The 16,677-nt window shown below is 52.8% G+C and overlaps 1 protein-coding gene across 1 annotated transcript in view; it reads left to right on the top strand.

The window, feature by feature from the left end:
• The window catches only part of LOC139235155 (pro-neuregulin-3, membrane-bound isoform-like), a 666,662-nt gene that overhangs the window by 607,367 nt on the left and 42,618 nt on the right, over positions 1-16,677 (top strand). The window contains exon 3 of the mRNA XM_070866375.1: positions 5,345-5,418. Within this exon, the coding sequence (XP_070722476.1) occupies positions 5,345-5,418 (74 nt within the window). The remainder of the gene's footprint in view (positions 1-5,344; positions 5,419-16,677) is intronic.

Below are 16,677 nucleotides of genomic sequence, written 5' to 3'. Positions count from 1 at the left end.
CTTCAGGCTTGTTTTTTTAACACCCTTTGTCCTTTTAGAATTATGATGCAGTGTGGCCCTTTTTGTTTCTTGCCTTTGTTTATTCGGCCTTCCACTATTGCTTTTTACCTTTCTACCATCTGTTTCTGACTCCATATTACTTCACCCTATCTCGCTGCATAGGTTCCCATCCCCCTGCCATAATAGTTTAAACACTCCCGAACTGCATTAGCAAATGTTACCCCCAGGACATCAGTTCCAGTCCTGCCCAAGTGCAGACCGTCCCTTTTGTACAGGTCCCACTTCCCCCAGAACTGGTTCCAATGTCCCAGGAATTTGAATCCCTCCCTCTTGCACCACTGCTCAAGCCACGTATTTATTCTAACTATCCTGCTCCCTCTACTCTGATTAGCATGTGGCACTGGTAGCAATCCAGACATTACTATCTTTGAGGTCCTACTTTTTAATTTAACCCCTAGCTCCCTAAATTCAGCTTGTAGGACCTCTTCCCGCTTCTTACCTATATCGTTGGTACCTACATGTACCACGACAACCGGCTGTTCACCCTCCCTCTCCAGAATGCTCTGCAGCTGCTCCAAGACATCCTTGACCCTTGCACCAGGGAGGCAACATACCATCCTGGTGTCTTGGTTGCGGCCACAGAAACTCCTATCTATTCCCCTTGCAATAGAGTCCCCTATCACTATTGTGAGTGTGGGTGTGAGTGAGTGTGGGTGTGAGTGTGGGTGTGAGTGAGTGTGAGTGTGAGTGTGGGTGTGAGTGAGTGTGAGTGTGTGAGTGTGGGTGTGAATGTGAGTGTGGGTGGTGTGAGTGAATGTGGGTGTGAGTGAGTGTGGGTGTGAATGTGGGTGTGGGTGTGAGTGTGGGTGTGAGTGAGTGTGGGTGTGAGTGAGTGTGGGTGTGAATGTGGGTGTGAGTGAGTGTGGGTGTGACTGTGGGTGTGAGTGAATGTGGATGTGAATGTGGGTGTGAGTGAGTGAGGGTGTGAATGTGGGTGTGAGTGTGGGTGTGAATGTGGGTGTGGGTGTGAGTGTGGGTGTGAGTGTGGGTGTGAATGTGGGTGTGGGTGTGAGTGTGGGTGTGAATGTGGGTGTGGGTGTGAGTGTGGGTGTGAGTGTGGGTGGGTGTGAGTGTGAGTGTGAATGTGGGTGTGAATGTGGGTGTGAGTGTGGGTGTGAGTGTGGGTGGGTGTGAGTGTGAATGTGGGTGTAAGTGTGGGTGTGAGTGTGGGTGTGAGTGTGGGTGTGAGTGTGGGTGGGTGTGAGTGTGAGTGTGAATGTGGGTGTGGGTGTGAGTGTGGGTGTGAGTGTGGGTGGGTGTGAGTGTGGGTGTGAGTGTGGGTGTGAGTGTGAGTGTGGGTGGGTGTGAGTGTGGGCGGGTGTGAGTGTGGGTGTGGGTGGGTGTGAGTGTGGGTGTGAGTGTGAGTGTGGGTGGGTGTGAGTGTGGGTGGGTGTGAGTGTGAGTGTGGGTGGGTGTGAGTGTGGGTGTGAGTGTGAGTGTGAGTGTGAGTGTGAGTGTGGGTGTGGGTGTGAGTGAGTGTGGGTGTGGGTGTGGGTGTGAGTGTGGGTGTGAGTGTGGGTGGGTGTGAGTGTGGGTGTGAGTGTGGGTGGGTATGAGTGTGGGTGTGAGTGTGGGTGTGAGTGTGTGTGGGTGTGAGTGTGGGTGAGTGTGGGTGTGAGTGTGGGTGTGAGTGTGGGTGGGTATGAGTGTGGGTGTGAGTGTGGGTGTGAGTGTGTGTGGGTGTGAGTGTGGGTGTGAGTGTGAGTGAGTGTGAGTGTGGGTGTGAGTGTGGGTGTGAGTGTGGGTGTGAGTGTGAGTGAGTGTGGGTGTGAGTGTGGGTGTGAGTGTGAGTGAGTGTGGGTGTGAGTGTGGGTGTGAGTGTGAGTGAGTGTGAGTGTGGGTGTGAGTGTGGGTGTGAGTGTGGGTGTGAGTGTGAGTGAGTGTGAGTGTGAGTGTGGGTGTGAGTGTGAGTGAGTGTGGGTGTGAGTGTGGGTGTGAGTGTGAGTGAGTGTGGGTGTGAGTGTGAGTGAGTGTGGGTGTGAGTGTGAGTGTGGGTGTGAGTGAGTGTGAGTGTGAGTGTGGGTGTGAGTGTGAGTGAGTGTGGGTGTGAGTGTGAGTGAGTGTGGGTGTGAGTGTAAGTGTGGGTGTGAGTGAGTGTGGGTGTGAGTGTGAGTGTGGGTGTGGGTGTGAGTGAGTGTGGGTGTGGGTGTAAGTGTGAGTGTGGGTGTGGGTGGGTGTGAGTATGGGTGTGGGTGTGGGTGTGAATGTGGGTGGGTGTGAGCGTGGGTGGGTGTGGGTGTGAGTGTGGGTGTGAGTGAGTGTGAGTGAGTGTGGGTGTGAATGTGGGTGTGAGTGTGAGTGTGGGTGGGGCTGCTGTTATGATCCAGCACACTCTGTGAAAAGGAAGGAGCGATGGGCTCAAAGGCCTTCGCCTGTTTCCTGTTTCTGTCATTTATTCATCTGAAGTAAAACAAATTATTCTGGAAAGTACAGCAGCGCGGGGTCTGTACACGGAGCGAGTGGTCTGGACACGGAGCGAGTGGTCTGGACACGGAGCGAGTGGTCTGTACACGGAGCGAGTGGTCTGGACACGGAGTGAGTGGTCTGTACACGGAGCGTGTGGTCTGCGAGTGGTCTGGCCATGGAGCGAGTAGTCTGTACACGGAGCGTGTGGTCTGGACACGGAGCGAGTGGTCTGGCCACGGAGCGAGTGGTCTGTACACGGAGCGAGTGGTCTGGACACGGAGTGAGTGGTCTGTACACGGAGCGAGTGGTCTGGCCACGGAGCGAGTGGTCTGTACACGGAGCGTGTGGTCTGGACACGGAGCGAGTGGTCTGGACACGGAGCGAGTGGTCTGGACACAGAGTGAGTGGTCTGCGAGTGGTCTAGCCACGGAGCGAGTAGTCTGTACACGGAGCGTGTGGTCTGGACACGGAGCGAGTGGTCTGTACACGGAACGAGTGGTCTGTACACGGAGCGAGTGGTCTGGACATGGAGCGAGTGGTCTGTACACGGAGCGTGTGGTCTGGACACGGAGCGAGTGGTCTGGACACGGAGCGAGTGGTCTGGACACGGAGCGATTAGGGTTTCATTAATGAATAAATTCACTCAAGACTGAGCAGTGTATTTCTATTCTGCGATCCTGTAATTTCTCTATCTCTCCATTTGTGTCCAAATTTTTTGAGAGAATCTGTCACCGTTCAGGCGTCTCACTTCAGTGTGAAATATATAAATCGGAATCGCATCGTTTCATTCACAATTTAGATTTTTGTTGCTGTCGGATGTTTGAGGCTGGATTATGATGTGATGGTTATACGTGGCCCTCTGCAGACTCCCTCAATCACAGGACCTCATCGTCGCTGAGCTCACCATTTGCCAGTTTAGAAAACTTCCCACAGGAAGGAGCGGAACGCATGACTTAAAGGGACAGGCCAGGAATTATGTCTCGAAGCTGACCATGATCTATAGCCCACATTACCGATGAGCATTGCCACAGGGTTACAGGAATATTAATATCTTCGCTCGCCCATCAAACTAACCCTCACAATCCCATCTTCTTGCTGAGGCATCCCTCACATTAAAAATATTAACATGTCTGAATGTAGCGGGCTGTGTTCACATGCAGGCCACATGATGGACATGACATCAGCACAACCCTCCCCTCCCCCTCTCCTTCTCCCCCTCCGCTCCCCCTCTCTCTCTACCCCTCTCCATCTCACCCCTCCCCTCCCCCCCTCTCTATCCCCCTCTCCCTCGCTCTCTCGCCCTCCCCCTCTCCCTCTCACCCCTCCCCCCCTCTCTCTCCCCCTCCCCCCCTCTCTCTCCCCTCCCCCTCTCCCCGCTCTTCCTCTCCCCCTCCCCTCCCCCGCATCTCCCCCTCCCCCACTCCTTCTCTCCCCTCCCCTCTCCCAATCCCTCCTCTCGCTTTCCCCCTCTCCCTCTCCCCTCTCCCTCTCCCCTCTCCCTCCTCTCACTCTCCCCCCTCTCCCTCTCCCTCTCCCCCTGCCCCCCTCCCTTCCCCTCCCCCTCTCCCTCTCCCCCCTCCAGCTCGCACCATCCACAAATTGTCTCTGGGTTCAGAAGGGGAAATCAGTCTGGGCTCCGATTCCTTTTCTGTGGGCTGGAATATTCCTCCTGCTCCCCTTGAGGCAGGAAGCCTGGAATCCCAGAGCAGGGCACTGCCTTTCTTCTGCTTCTGGGAATCTGCATTCCCGAGGCACAGAGCAGAGGAAACTCAGCCTCGCCTGGTGTCCTGAAATTGCCGTTAGGAAAGAGGATGTAAGAATACACACAATGCCCCTCCTCCTGCCCATTGACTACCCAACAGTTGGTGATGCTGCTCAGAATCCTCCAGACTCTTCCCAGCCACAGATAACGCTCAATACTGGGGAATTATAACAACACAAATAATGATTGGGCTCCTCTCAATCTGTTCAGGAGGTCAGTTACCTCTCGACTCCATCGAAACACATAAGCAATTGGAAGCAATATTGCACATCCTGTGTTTTGTTTATTTGTTCCGGGATGTGGGCATCGCTGGCAAGGCTGGCATTTATTGCCCATCCCTAATTGCCCCTTGAGAAGGTGGTGGTGAGCCGCCTTCTTGAACCGCTGCAGTCCGTGTGGTGAAGGTGCTCCCACAGTGCTGTTAGGGAGGGAGTTCCAGGATTTTGATCCAGCGACGATGAAGGAACAGCCGATATATTTCCAAGTCAGGATGGTGTGTGACTGGGAGGGGAACGTGGAGGTGGTGGTGTTCCCATGCGCCTGCTGCCCTTGTCCTTCTGGGCGGGTTTGGGAGGTGCTGCCGAAGAAGCCTTGGCGAGTTGCTGCAGTGCATCTTGTAGATGGTGCACACTGCAGCCAGGGGGCGCCGGTGGTGGAGGGAGTGAGTGTTGAAGGTGGTGAATGGGGGGCCAATCAAGCGGCTGCTTTGTCCTGGATGGTGTCGAGCTTCTCGAGTGTTGTTGGAGCTGACAAGTGGAGAGTATTCCATCACACTCCTGACTTGTGCCTTGTAGATGGTGGAAAGGCTTTGGGGAGTCAGGAGGTGAGACACTCGCCGCAGAATACCCAGCCTCTAACCTGCTCTTGTAGCCACAGTATTTATGTGGCTGGTCCGGTTAAGTTTCTGGTCAATGGTGACCCCAGGATGTTGATGGTGGGGGATTCGGTGATGGGAATGCCGTTGATTGTCAAAGGGGAGGTGGTTAGACTCTCGCTTGTTGGAGATGGTCATTACCTGGCACTTGTGGCGCGAATGTTACTTACCTGAGACTCACCTATTTACTGTGATATGTCAGCCGGTGCCTTCGTTCTGTCATGTATCTCTTTCTTCTTCAGATGCAAAGAGGGTTACCAGGGCGTTCGCTGCGACCAATATTTGCCGAAAACTGATTCAATCTTATCAGATCCAAGTAGGTTAAATGTTTTCTTCTTTCAGTGTGGGTGGCTGATGTTACTATGGAGATGACCCTTTGCTGTAAAGTTGTGGAGTGGAAGGGAGGGAGAGAATTTCATGTCCTTTAAATATAGTTTGGCTGATGTGGAATCTGTTTAGGTGGAGCTGCGAAACAGCAAAGGGCAGAATACGCTAGTGGGAAACCAGCAAACAGGAGTAGTAAAGTTGGGGATGGCATCAAACAGAAAATTAAGGATGTGTGCAATAAAGATACAGCAGTTATCATGGGCGACTTTAATCTACATATAAATTGGGCTAACCAAACTGGATTTCCTGGAGTGTATAAGGGATGGTTTTCTAGACCAATATGTCGAGGAACCAACTAGAGAGCTGGCCATCCTAGACAGGGTGTTGTGTAATGAGAGAGGATTAATTAGCAATATTGTCGTGCGAGGCCCTTGGGGAAGAGTGACCATAATATGATAGAATTCTTCATTAAGATGGAGAGTGACACAGTTAATTCAGAGACTAGGGTTTTGAACTGAAAGAAAGGTAACTTCGATGGTATGAGACGTGAATTGGCTAGGATAGACTGGCGAATGATACTTAAAGGGTTGATGGTGAATCGGCAATGGCAAACATTTAAAGATCACATGGATGAACTACAACAATTGTACATCCCTGTCTGGCATAAAAATAAAACGGGGAAGGTGGCTCAACCGTGACTATCAAGGAAAATTAGGGATAGTGTTAAATCCAAGGAAGAGGCATATAAATTGACCCTTAAAAAAGCAGCAAACCTGAGGACTGGGAGAAATTTAGAATTCAGCAGAGGAGGACTAAGGGTTTAATTAGGAGGGGGAAAATAGAGTATGAGAGTAAGCTTGCTGTGAATATAAAAACTGACTGCAAAAGCTTCTATAGATATGTGAAGAGAAAAAGAATAGTGAAGACAAATGTAGGACCCTTGCAGTCAGAATCAGGTGAATTTATAATGGGGAACAAAGAAATGGCAGACCAATTGAACAAATACTTTGGTTCTGTTTTCACTAAGGAAGACACAAATAACCTTCCGGAAATATTAGGGGACCAAGGGTCTAGCGAGAAGGAGGAACTGAGGGAACTGAGGGAAATCCTTATTAGTCAGGAAATGGTGTTAGGGAAATTGATGGGATTGAAGGCTGATAAATCCCCAGGGCCTGATAGTCTGCATCCCAGAGTACTTAAGAAAGTGACCCTAGAAATAGTAGATGCATTGCTGATCATTTTCCAACATTCCATGAACTCTGGATCAGTTCCTATGGATTGGAAGGTAGCTAATGTAACCCCAATTTTACAATATACATCAATGATTTAGATAAAGGAATTGAGTGTAATATCGCCAAGTTTGCCAATGACACTAAGCTGGGTGGCGGTGTGATCTGTGAGGAGGATGCTAAGAGGCTGCAGGGTGACTTGGACAGGTTAGGTGAGTGGGCAAATGCATGGCAGATGCAGTATAATGTGGATAAATGTGAAGTTATCCACTTTGGTGGCAAAAACATGAAGACAGACTATTATCTGAATGGCGGCAGATTAGGAAAAGAGAAGGTGCAACGAGACCTGGTGTCATGGTACATCAGTCATTGAAAGTTGGCATGCAGGTACAGCAGGCAGTTAAGAAAGCAAATGGCATGTTGGTCTTCATAGCTAGGGGATTTGAGTATAGGAGCAGGGAGGTCTTGCTACAGTTGTACAGGGCCTTGGTGAGACCACACCTTGAGTATTGTGTGCAGTTTTGGTCTCCTAATCTGAGGAAGGACATTCTTGCTATTGAGGGAGTGCAGCGAAGGTTCACCAGACTGATTCCCAGGATGGCAGGTCTGACATATGAGGGGAGACTGGATCAACTAGGCTTATATTCATTGGAATTTAGAAGAATGAGAGGGGATCTCATAGAAGCATATAAAATTTAGACAGGATTGGACAGGTTAGATGCAGGAAGAATGTTCCCGATGTTGGGGAAGTCCAGAACCAGGGGACACAGTCTATGGATAAGGGGTAAGCCATTTAGGACCGAGATGAGGAGAAACCTCTTCACCCAGAGAGTGGTGAACCTGTGGAATTCTCTACCACAGAAAGTTGTTGAGGCCAATTCACTAAATATATTCAAAAGGGAGTTAGATATGGCCCTTACGGCTAAAGGGATCAGGGGGTATGGAGAGAAAGCAGGAATGGGGTACTGAAGTTGCATGTTCAGCCATGATCTTATTGAATGGCGGTGCAGGCTCGAGGGGCCGAATGGCCTACTCCTGCACCTATTTTCTATGTTTCGATGTTTCTATTCCCAAATCACCATCTACACCTCCTCGCGGTTTGGACAGTTGAAGCCCAGTTGATATCCATGGTAAAGACAGTACCCTTATAGTGTTGGATGGGAGCCTACAGAGGGATTGCAAATCACATACACACATACAGGTATACAGAGAGTTCTCTGACACAAAAACAACCCTGATTTCTCTCTTCATCAAATAATATTTTGAGAAACGTAAAAATTGGCTTCCATGGGCACGGTGACCCTGAGTTTCGGTGATGAGCACAGCGGGTAATGTTGGGCGGGTCGCGCTGTCCCAGTGTGAACGGAGAGGTCACTTTCTGCCCTTTGATAACTTTGTGTTCGGTCTTTCCTTTCTTGCTTGTTTGTTACCTTGTTTCCCAGGTAGGGGTGTCTGGTGACCACTGTAAGCTTCACCTGTTGCCTCAAAGTACGTCTATCCTTCCCGTCACTTTCTCTTGTTCCTTTCTTCTGACCTTTACTCACCAGAGGTCCTGACCATCAACAGCAGGTGGTTTCAGACACATTCCCTCTCCAGTACGCGTCCTGTACTGATACAATGGGTCGCCTTTTGCGATTAAACTTACAATGGTGTAAGACATTGCATCAATTCACCAGCTGGGATTTCACAGGGGCAGGTTCTGGGTCAGGAGCAGGGTTAGATCAGCACTTTTGATTCTTGTTTTAAGATCCTTTATACCCACTGAATCTGTTCGAGCTTGGCCAGAGTGAAGCCCAGAGCATGCTGTGACTGAGCATTGTTATTTGGTGTCCGCCAACAGCCCTCAACCCTCAAAAGGTCGTCTCACAACTGGGGTGAGCTGCTGTTCCATTAGTAATTGCCCCCTCCCCCAGAAGCACACATGACCTTTACACAAGGTTATCTGGGTTGGTATCTTAAAGTTCACAGAAAGATCAATGAGTTCTATATAAGAACATTTAAAATAAAATGTATCGACCCACTTACTCCTTGTACACAATCTGTGCTCCTGCGGTTGCTTGTTTTGACTTACTGAGACACCCTGACCTTCAACCCCTGACCTTCAACCCCTGACCCTCAGACCCTGGCCTTGACCCTTAGCCCCTGACCCTCAGCCCCTGACCTTCAGCCCCTGTCCCTCAGCCTCTGACCCTGACCTTCAGCCCCTGACCCTGATCTTCAGCTCTTGACCCTCAGCCCCTGACTCTGACCCTCAACCCCTGACCTTCAGCCCTTGACCCTCAGCCCCTGACCCTGATTCTCAGCCCCTGACCCTCAGACCCTGACCTTCAGACCCTGACCCACAGTTTGCTCACTTGCCGCTGACACTTGCTCACTACACGGAGTGTCCAGGCTTTGCTCAGAAAAGGAGCAGAAAATGGGAAGAATATTAAAGAAGCTTCACCTCTATTATTTAATCACCTGTATCTCTCGTAGAGTCGAGCAGAGTATAGAAAGTGCAGGGGTGAAATTAAGCAGGAAATTAGAAAAGCAAAATGAGAGCATGAAAAAATACTGGCAAGTAGAATCAAAGAAAACCCAAAGATGTTTTACAATTACATAAAGAGCAAGAGGATAATCAAGGAAAGAGTAGGGCCTATTCGGGACCTAAATGGTGATGTATGTGTGGAGGCGGAGGACGTGGGTATGGTACTTAATGGACACTTTGCAGCCGTCTTCACAAAAGAGGGGACAATGCCGATGTTGATGTTCAGGAGGAAGAGAGTGAAATATTGGAGGGATAAACATAAGGAGAGAGGAAGTATTAAAGGGTTTAGCATCCTTGAAAGTAGATAAATCACCAGGACCAGATGAAATATATCCAAGGCTACTAAAAGAAGCAAGGGAGGAAATTGCGGAGTAGTGCCAGAGGATTGGAGAACTGCTAACGTTGTACCTTGTTTAAAAAGGGAGGAAGGGATAGACCGAGTAATTACAGGCCAGTTAGTTTAATCTCAGTGGTGGGAAAATTACCGCAATCAATTCTGAGGGACAGTATAAACCTTCATTTAGAAAGACACGGATTAATCGGGGACAGTCAGCACAGATTTGTTACCGGAAGTTGACAGATGCTGCCTGACCCACTGAGATTTCCAGCATTTTCTGTTTTTATAACGATTGAGTTCTTTGAGGAGGGAACAAGGAGGGTCGATGAGGGCAGTGGGTTTGATGTAGTCTACATGGAGTTTAGCAAGGCTTCTCACAAGGTCCCACAGGGCAGGCTGATCAAAAAGTAAAAGCCCATGGGATCCAAGGGAGAGTGGCAACTTGGATCCAAAATTGGCTCAGTGGCAGGAAGCAAAGGGTCATGGTTGAGGGGAGATTTTGTGACTAGAAGTCTGTTTCCAGTGGGGTTCCACAGGGCTCAGTACTTTTTGTAGTATATAGTAACGATTTAGACTTAAGTGTTGGGGGCATGATAAAGACATTTGCAGATGATACAAAAATTGTCGGTGTGGTTGACAGTGAGGAGGAAGACTGTAGATTGCAGGAAGATATCGATGGACTGGTCAGGTGGGCCCAATATTGGCAAATGGAATTCAATCCGGAAAAGTGTGAGGTAATGCATTTGGGGAGGGGCAACATGGCAAGGGAATAGACATTAAATGGGAGGATACGGAGAGGTGTGGAGGAACAGAGGGACCTTGGAGTATATGTCCACAGATCTTTAAAGGTAGCGGGACAGGTCGATAAGGCAGTTAAAAAGACACACGGAATGCTTTCCTTTATTGGCCTAGGCATAGAATACAAGAGCAGGGAGGTTATGCTTGAACTGTATAAAACACTAGTTAGACCACAGCAGGAGTACTGCGTGCAATTCTGGTCAGCACATTACAGAAAGGATGTGATTGCACTTGCGAGGGTACAGAGGTGATTTACGAGGATGTTGCCAGGACTGGAAAAATTTAGCTATGAAGAAAGATTGGATAGGCTGGGGTTGTTTTCCTAAGAACAGAGGAGGCTGAGGGGAGATTTATTGAGGTGTATAAAATTATGAGGGGCCTGGATAGGGTGGATAGGAAGGACCTGTTTCCCTTGGCAGAGGGGTCAACAACCAGGGGGCATAGATTTAAAGTAATTGGGGGGAGGTTTAGAGGGGATTTGAGGGAAAATTTCTTCACCCAGTGGGCGGTGGGGGTCTGGAACTCACTGCCTGAAAGGGTGGTAGAGGCAGAAACCCTCACCGCCTTTAAACAGTACTTGAATGTGCACCTGAAGTGCCGTAACCTACAGGGCTATGGACCAAGTGGGATTAGGCTGGGTAACTCTTTTTCGATTGGCATGGACACGATGGGCCGAACCGTCTCCTCCTTTGTTATAATTTTTCTATGATTCTATGATTCTCCATCTCTCCTGTATCTCTCCATCTGTCCCTCCATCATTTCTCCATCTCTCTCCTGTATCTCTCCATCTCTCTATCTCTCGCTCCTCTATCCATGCTTTGTTCTGTTCCTGGGATTTGTTCCCATTGGCTTCCCGTGCGATGTGCTTTGTGTTACATTTCACAGCCACGGATGCTGTGTTCACTAAGATTTGGACTTGTTTTCATGAATTACATTCAGTCAATTCCTCTTCATAAATCCTTACGGTTACAAATAACACAATGGCAGTTATACTGAAACTATCATCACCACCCATCTCCCCCATCCTGTCTCCCCCAGACTCCCCCATCCTGTCGCCCCCAGACTCCCCTACCCTGCCTCCCCTAGACTCCCCCACCCCCAGACTCCCCCACCCTGTCTCCCCCGCCCTGTCTCCCCCAGACTCCCCTACCCTGCCTCCCCCATCCTGTCTCCCCGGACTCTGCCCTGAGTGAGATTGCAGTGTGCTGGGTTAAGCGGAGATATTGGGCTGTGACGGCGGGTTGTTTTCAGCGGTTGGTGCAGGGATTAGCGGAGGGGGTTTACTGACCCTGGTGTGAGAGTGGTCTCCAGCCCAGTCACTTTACATCTGCTCACATTCACTGAGTGAACTCAGGGAGATTTGTAAAACGGGCTGTGGATTCGATCTCCCTCTTACAGCGTCTCACAGTCAGAATGTGACCTTCATCGATTGTGCTTTAGGTTGAAAAGGTTTGCTGATGGTTTAGGTTTTGGTGGGCGTGTATCTCGGACCAGAACTGGCGTTACATGTTTTCACAGAGACTTGTGATGTTTCTGAGTTGAAAAACAAATGTGGATGTTGAACAAATGTATGTTTGCAAGTGTGGCGCCGATTAGTCAGTGTGGAGACAGTGCCTGGAATTCAGTGTCGGAGCAATCCAGCTCGCCCCTTCTCCTCCTCACACCCCCCTACACCTCCACCCCTCCACCCTCCATGCAACGCTGCACACCCCCCCGTGCAATGCTGCACACCCCCCCGTGCAATGCTGCACCCCCCCCCGTGCAACGCTGCACACCCCCCCGTGCAACGCTGCACACCCCCCCGTGCAATGCTGCACCCCCCCCCCCGTGCAACGCTGCACACCCCCCCGTGCAACGCTGCACACCCCCCCGTGCAACGCTGCACAACCCCCCCGTGCAACGCTGCACCGCCCCCCCCCCCGTGCAATGCTGCACCGCCCCCCCCCGTGCAATGCTGCACCGCCCCCCCCCCCCCGTGCAATGCTGCACCGCCCCCCCCCCCGTGCAATGCTGCACCGCCCCCCCCCGTGCAATGCTGCACCGCCCCCCCCCGTGCAACGCTGCACCGCCCCCCCCCCCGTGCAACACTGCACACCCACCCCGTGCAATGCTGCACACCCCCCCCCCGTGCAATGCTGCACCGCCCCCCCCCCTCCCCGTGCAATGCTGCAGTGCCGATTGCCCAGTAACAACATGAACCGTCCGACACACAGACTCTCAGCTTCTCGCCGTGTGTTGCTCTCACAAGTGACCTCAATCCCAGTTCAGCATCGACCCACCTTGTCCTCAGCCCAGGCCAGCTTTGGCCCGCGGCTCTGGTCAGTGGGATTCCGTGGGTTAGAGCCAGTGCCCAGACTGTGGCACAAGACACTTGGGCCTGAGCAGGCACCTGACAGAGTGAGAGGGTTTGCGATCATTTGGAAGCCATGCTCTACAGAGGTCTGTTTCTATTTCAGACCAGACCTGATTTGATCCATTAGACAAATGGGCCAACTAAATAAATTATTGCATGTGTAAATCACACACAGCTTTAAAATATTCTTTTTTTTATAGATTTACCCTTCAATATTTGACTTTTCTGCAAATCATTTGCGAATGCACTGACCTCCACCTTCCACTCAGGAGGTCTCACCCCCACAGTCACCCCCCCCCTCGGGTCACAGCCCCACAGGTTAGCGCGGGGCTGCAGGGCTCAGGGTGGGCGAGTCAGCCTCCTGCAATGACCATGTGCGGAGGCTGATTTAAAAAAATATTCACTCACAGGATGTGGACATTGGCGGCGAGGCCCTCACTGCCCTCGAGGTGGTGGTGAGCCGCCTTGAAACAACGGAGTGTCTCGCTGGGCCATCTCAGGGGGCAGTGAAGAGACAACCTCATCGCTGTGGGTCTGGAGTCACATATCGGCCAGACCAGGTAAGGGCGGCAGATTTCCTTCCCGAAAGGGCATCAGTGAACCCGATGGTTTATACAACAATATGACAGTTTCAAGGTCACCATCACTTTATTCCAGGTTTATTTAATTAACTGAATTTAAATTCCCCAGCTGCCATGGGGTGATTTGAACTTGTGTCTCCGGATCGTTAGTCCAGGCCTCGGGATTACTGGTCCCATAACATAATCGCTGTGCTACCGTACTCCTGATGCCTGATGGACCATTGGCCACAATCACTGGTCACTGGCTGCAATCACTGGCCGCAGTCGCTGGTCACTGGCCGCAGTCGCTGGTCACTGGCCGCAGTCAATGGTCACTGGCTGCAGTCGCTGGGCGCAGTCACTGGTCACTGGCCGCAGTCACTGGTCGCAGTCACTGGCCACAGTCACTGGTCGCAGTCACTGGCCACAGTCACCGGTCGCTGTCACTGGCCACAGTCACTGGTCGCAGTCACTGGCCACAGTCACTGGTCACTGGTCGCAGTCACTAGTCGCAGTCACTGGTCGCTGGCCGCAGTCACTGGTCACTGGCCGCAATCACTGGCCATTGTCACTGGTCACTGGCTGCAGTCGCTGGCCGCAGTTACTGGTCACTGACTGCAGTCACTGGTCGCAGTCATTGGTCACTAGCCGCAGTCACTGGTCACTGGCCGCAGTCACTGGCCGCAGTCACTGGCCGCAGTCACAGGTCACTGGCTGCAGTCGCTGGCCGCAGTCACTGGTCACTGGCCGCAGTTACTGGTCGCAGTCACTGGCCACAGTCACTGGTCGCAGTCACTGGCCGCAGTCACTGGTCGCAGTCACTGGCCACAGGCACTGGTCACTGGTCGCAGTCACTAGTCGCAGTCACTGGTTGCTGGCTGCAGTCACTGGTCACTGGCCGCAATCACTGGCCGTTGTCACTGGTCACTGGCTGCAGTCACTGGCCACAGTCACTGGTCACTGGCCGCAATCACTGGCCATTGTCACTGGTCACTGGCTGCAGTCGCTGGCCGCAGTCACTGGTCACTGGCCGCAGTCACTGGTCACAGGCATTGGTCACTGGCCGCAGTCACTGGCCACAGTCACTGGTCACTGGCTGCAGTCGCTGGCCACAGTCACTGGTCAATGGTCGCAGTCACTGGCCGCAGTCACTGGTCGCAGTCACTGGCCACAGTCACTGGTCACTGGCTGCAGTCGCTGGCCACAGTCACTGGTCACTGGCCGCAGTTACTGGTCGCAGTCACTGGCCACAGTCACTGGTCACTGGTCGCAGTCACTGGCCGCAGTCACTGGTCGCAGTCACTGGCCACAGTCACTGGTCACTGGTCGCAGTCACTGGTCACAGTCACTGGCCGCTGGCCGCAGTCACTGGTCACTGGCTGCAATCACTGGCCATTGTCACTGGTCACTGGCTGCAATCGCTGGCCGCAGTCACTGGTCACTGGTTGCAATCACTGGCCACTGTCACTGGTCACTGGCTGCAGTCTCTGGCTGCAGTCACTGGTCACTGGCTGCAGTCACTGGCCGCAGTCATTGGTCACTGGCCGCAGTCACTGGCCGCAGTCACTGGCTGCAGTCACTGGTCGCAGTCACTGGCCACAGTCACTGGTCACTGGTCGCCGTCACTGGTCACAGTCACTGGTCGCTGGCCGCAGTCACTGGTCACTGGTTGCAATCACTGGCCATTGTCACTGGTCACTGGCTGCAATCGCTGGCCGCAGTCACTGGTCACTGGCTGCAATCACTGGCCACTGTCACTGGTCACTGGCTGCAGTCTCTGGCTGCAGTCACTGGTCACTGGCTGCAGTCACTGGTCGCAGTCACTGGCCGCAGTCATTGGTCACTGGCCGCAGTCACTGGTCACTGGCCGCAGTCACTGGTCACTGGCTGCAGTCGCTGGCCGCAGTCACTGGTCACTGGCTACAATCGCTGGCCACAGTCGCTGGTCACTGGCTGCAGTCGCTAGCCACAGTCGCTGGTCACTGGCTGCAGTCGCTGGTCACTGGCCACAGTCACTGGCTGCAGTCACTGGTCACTGGCCACAGTCACTGGCCACAGTCACTGGTCACTGGTTGCAGTCACTGGCCGCAGTCACTGGCTGCAGTCACTGGTCACTGGCCGCAGTCACTGGTCGCAGTCACTGGTCGCAGTCACTGGTCGCAGTCACTGGCCACAGTCACTGGTCACTGGCCGCAGTCACTGGTCGCAGTCACTGGCCACAGGCACTGGTCACTGGTCGCAGCCACTGGTCACAGTCACTGGTCGCTGGCCGCAGTCACTGGTCACTGGCCGCAATCACTGGCCATTGCCACTGGTCACTGGCTGCAGTCGCTGGCCGCAGTCACTGGTCACTGGCCGCAATCACTGGCCATTGTCACTGGTCACTGGCTGCAGTCTCTGGCTGCAGTCACTGGTCACTGGCTGCAGTCACTGGTCGCAATCACTGGCCACAGTCACTGGTCACTGGCCGCAGTCACTGGCTGCAGTCGCTGGCCGCAGTCACTGGTCACTGGATGCAGTCGCTGGCCGCAATCGCTGGTCACTGGCTGCAGTCACTGGTCACTGGCCACAGTCACTGGTCACGGTCACTGGCCTCAGTCACTGGTCACTGGCCGTAGTCATTGGCCGCAGTCACTGGTCACAAGTCACTGGCCACAGGCACTGGTCACTGACTGCAGTCACTGTCACAGGCCACAGTCACTGGTCACTGGCTGTAGCCACAGGTCACTGGCCACTGGCCGCATTCACTGTTCACTGGTCACTGGCTGCAGTCACAGGTCACTGGCTGCAGTCACTGGTCACTGGCCGCAGTCACAGGTCAATGGCCGCAGTCACTGGTCACTGGCTGCAGTCACTGGCTGCAGTCATTGGTCACTGGCCACAGTCACTGGCCACAGTCACTGGTCACAGTTCACTGGCTACAGTCGCTGGCCACAGTCACTGGTCACTGGCTGCAGTCACTGGTCACAGTCACTGGCCGCAGTCATTGGTCATTGGCCACAGTCACTGGTCACTGGCCGCAGTCACTGGCCGCAGTCACTGGTCACTGGTTGCAGTCGCTGGCCGCAGTCGCTGGTCACTGGTTGCAGTTGTTGGCCGCAGTCGCTGGTCACTGGCTGCAGTCACTGGCCATTGTCACTGGTCACTGGCTACAGTCGCTGGCCACAGTCACTGGTCACTGGCTGCAGTCACTGGCCGTTGTCACTGGTCACTGACTGCAGTCGCTGGCTGCAGTCACTGGTCATTGGCTGCAGTCGCTGGCTGCAGTCGCTGGTCACTGGTCGCAGTCACTGACCACAGTCACTGGCCACGGTCACTGGCCACAGTCACTGGTCGCAGTCACTGGCCGCAGTCACTGGTAACTGGCCGCAGTCACTGGTCGCAGTTACTGGTCACTGGCTGCAGTCACTGGTCACTGGCCGTGGTCACTGGCCGCAGTCACTG

This window comes from Pristiophorus japonicus, chromosome 22 (assembly GCF_044704955.1).
Source record: "Pristiophorus japonicus isolate sPriJap1 chromosome 22, sPriJap1.hap1, whole genome shotgun sequence".
Classification (NCBI taxonomy): Eukaryota; Metazoa; Chordata; class Chondrichthyes; family Pristiophoridae; genus Pristiophorus; species Pristiophorus japonicus.
The sequence above is the reverse complement of the archived record's forward strand: the minus strand, read 5'-3'. Positions and strand labels throughout refer to the sequence as shown.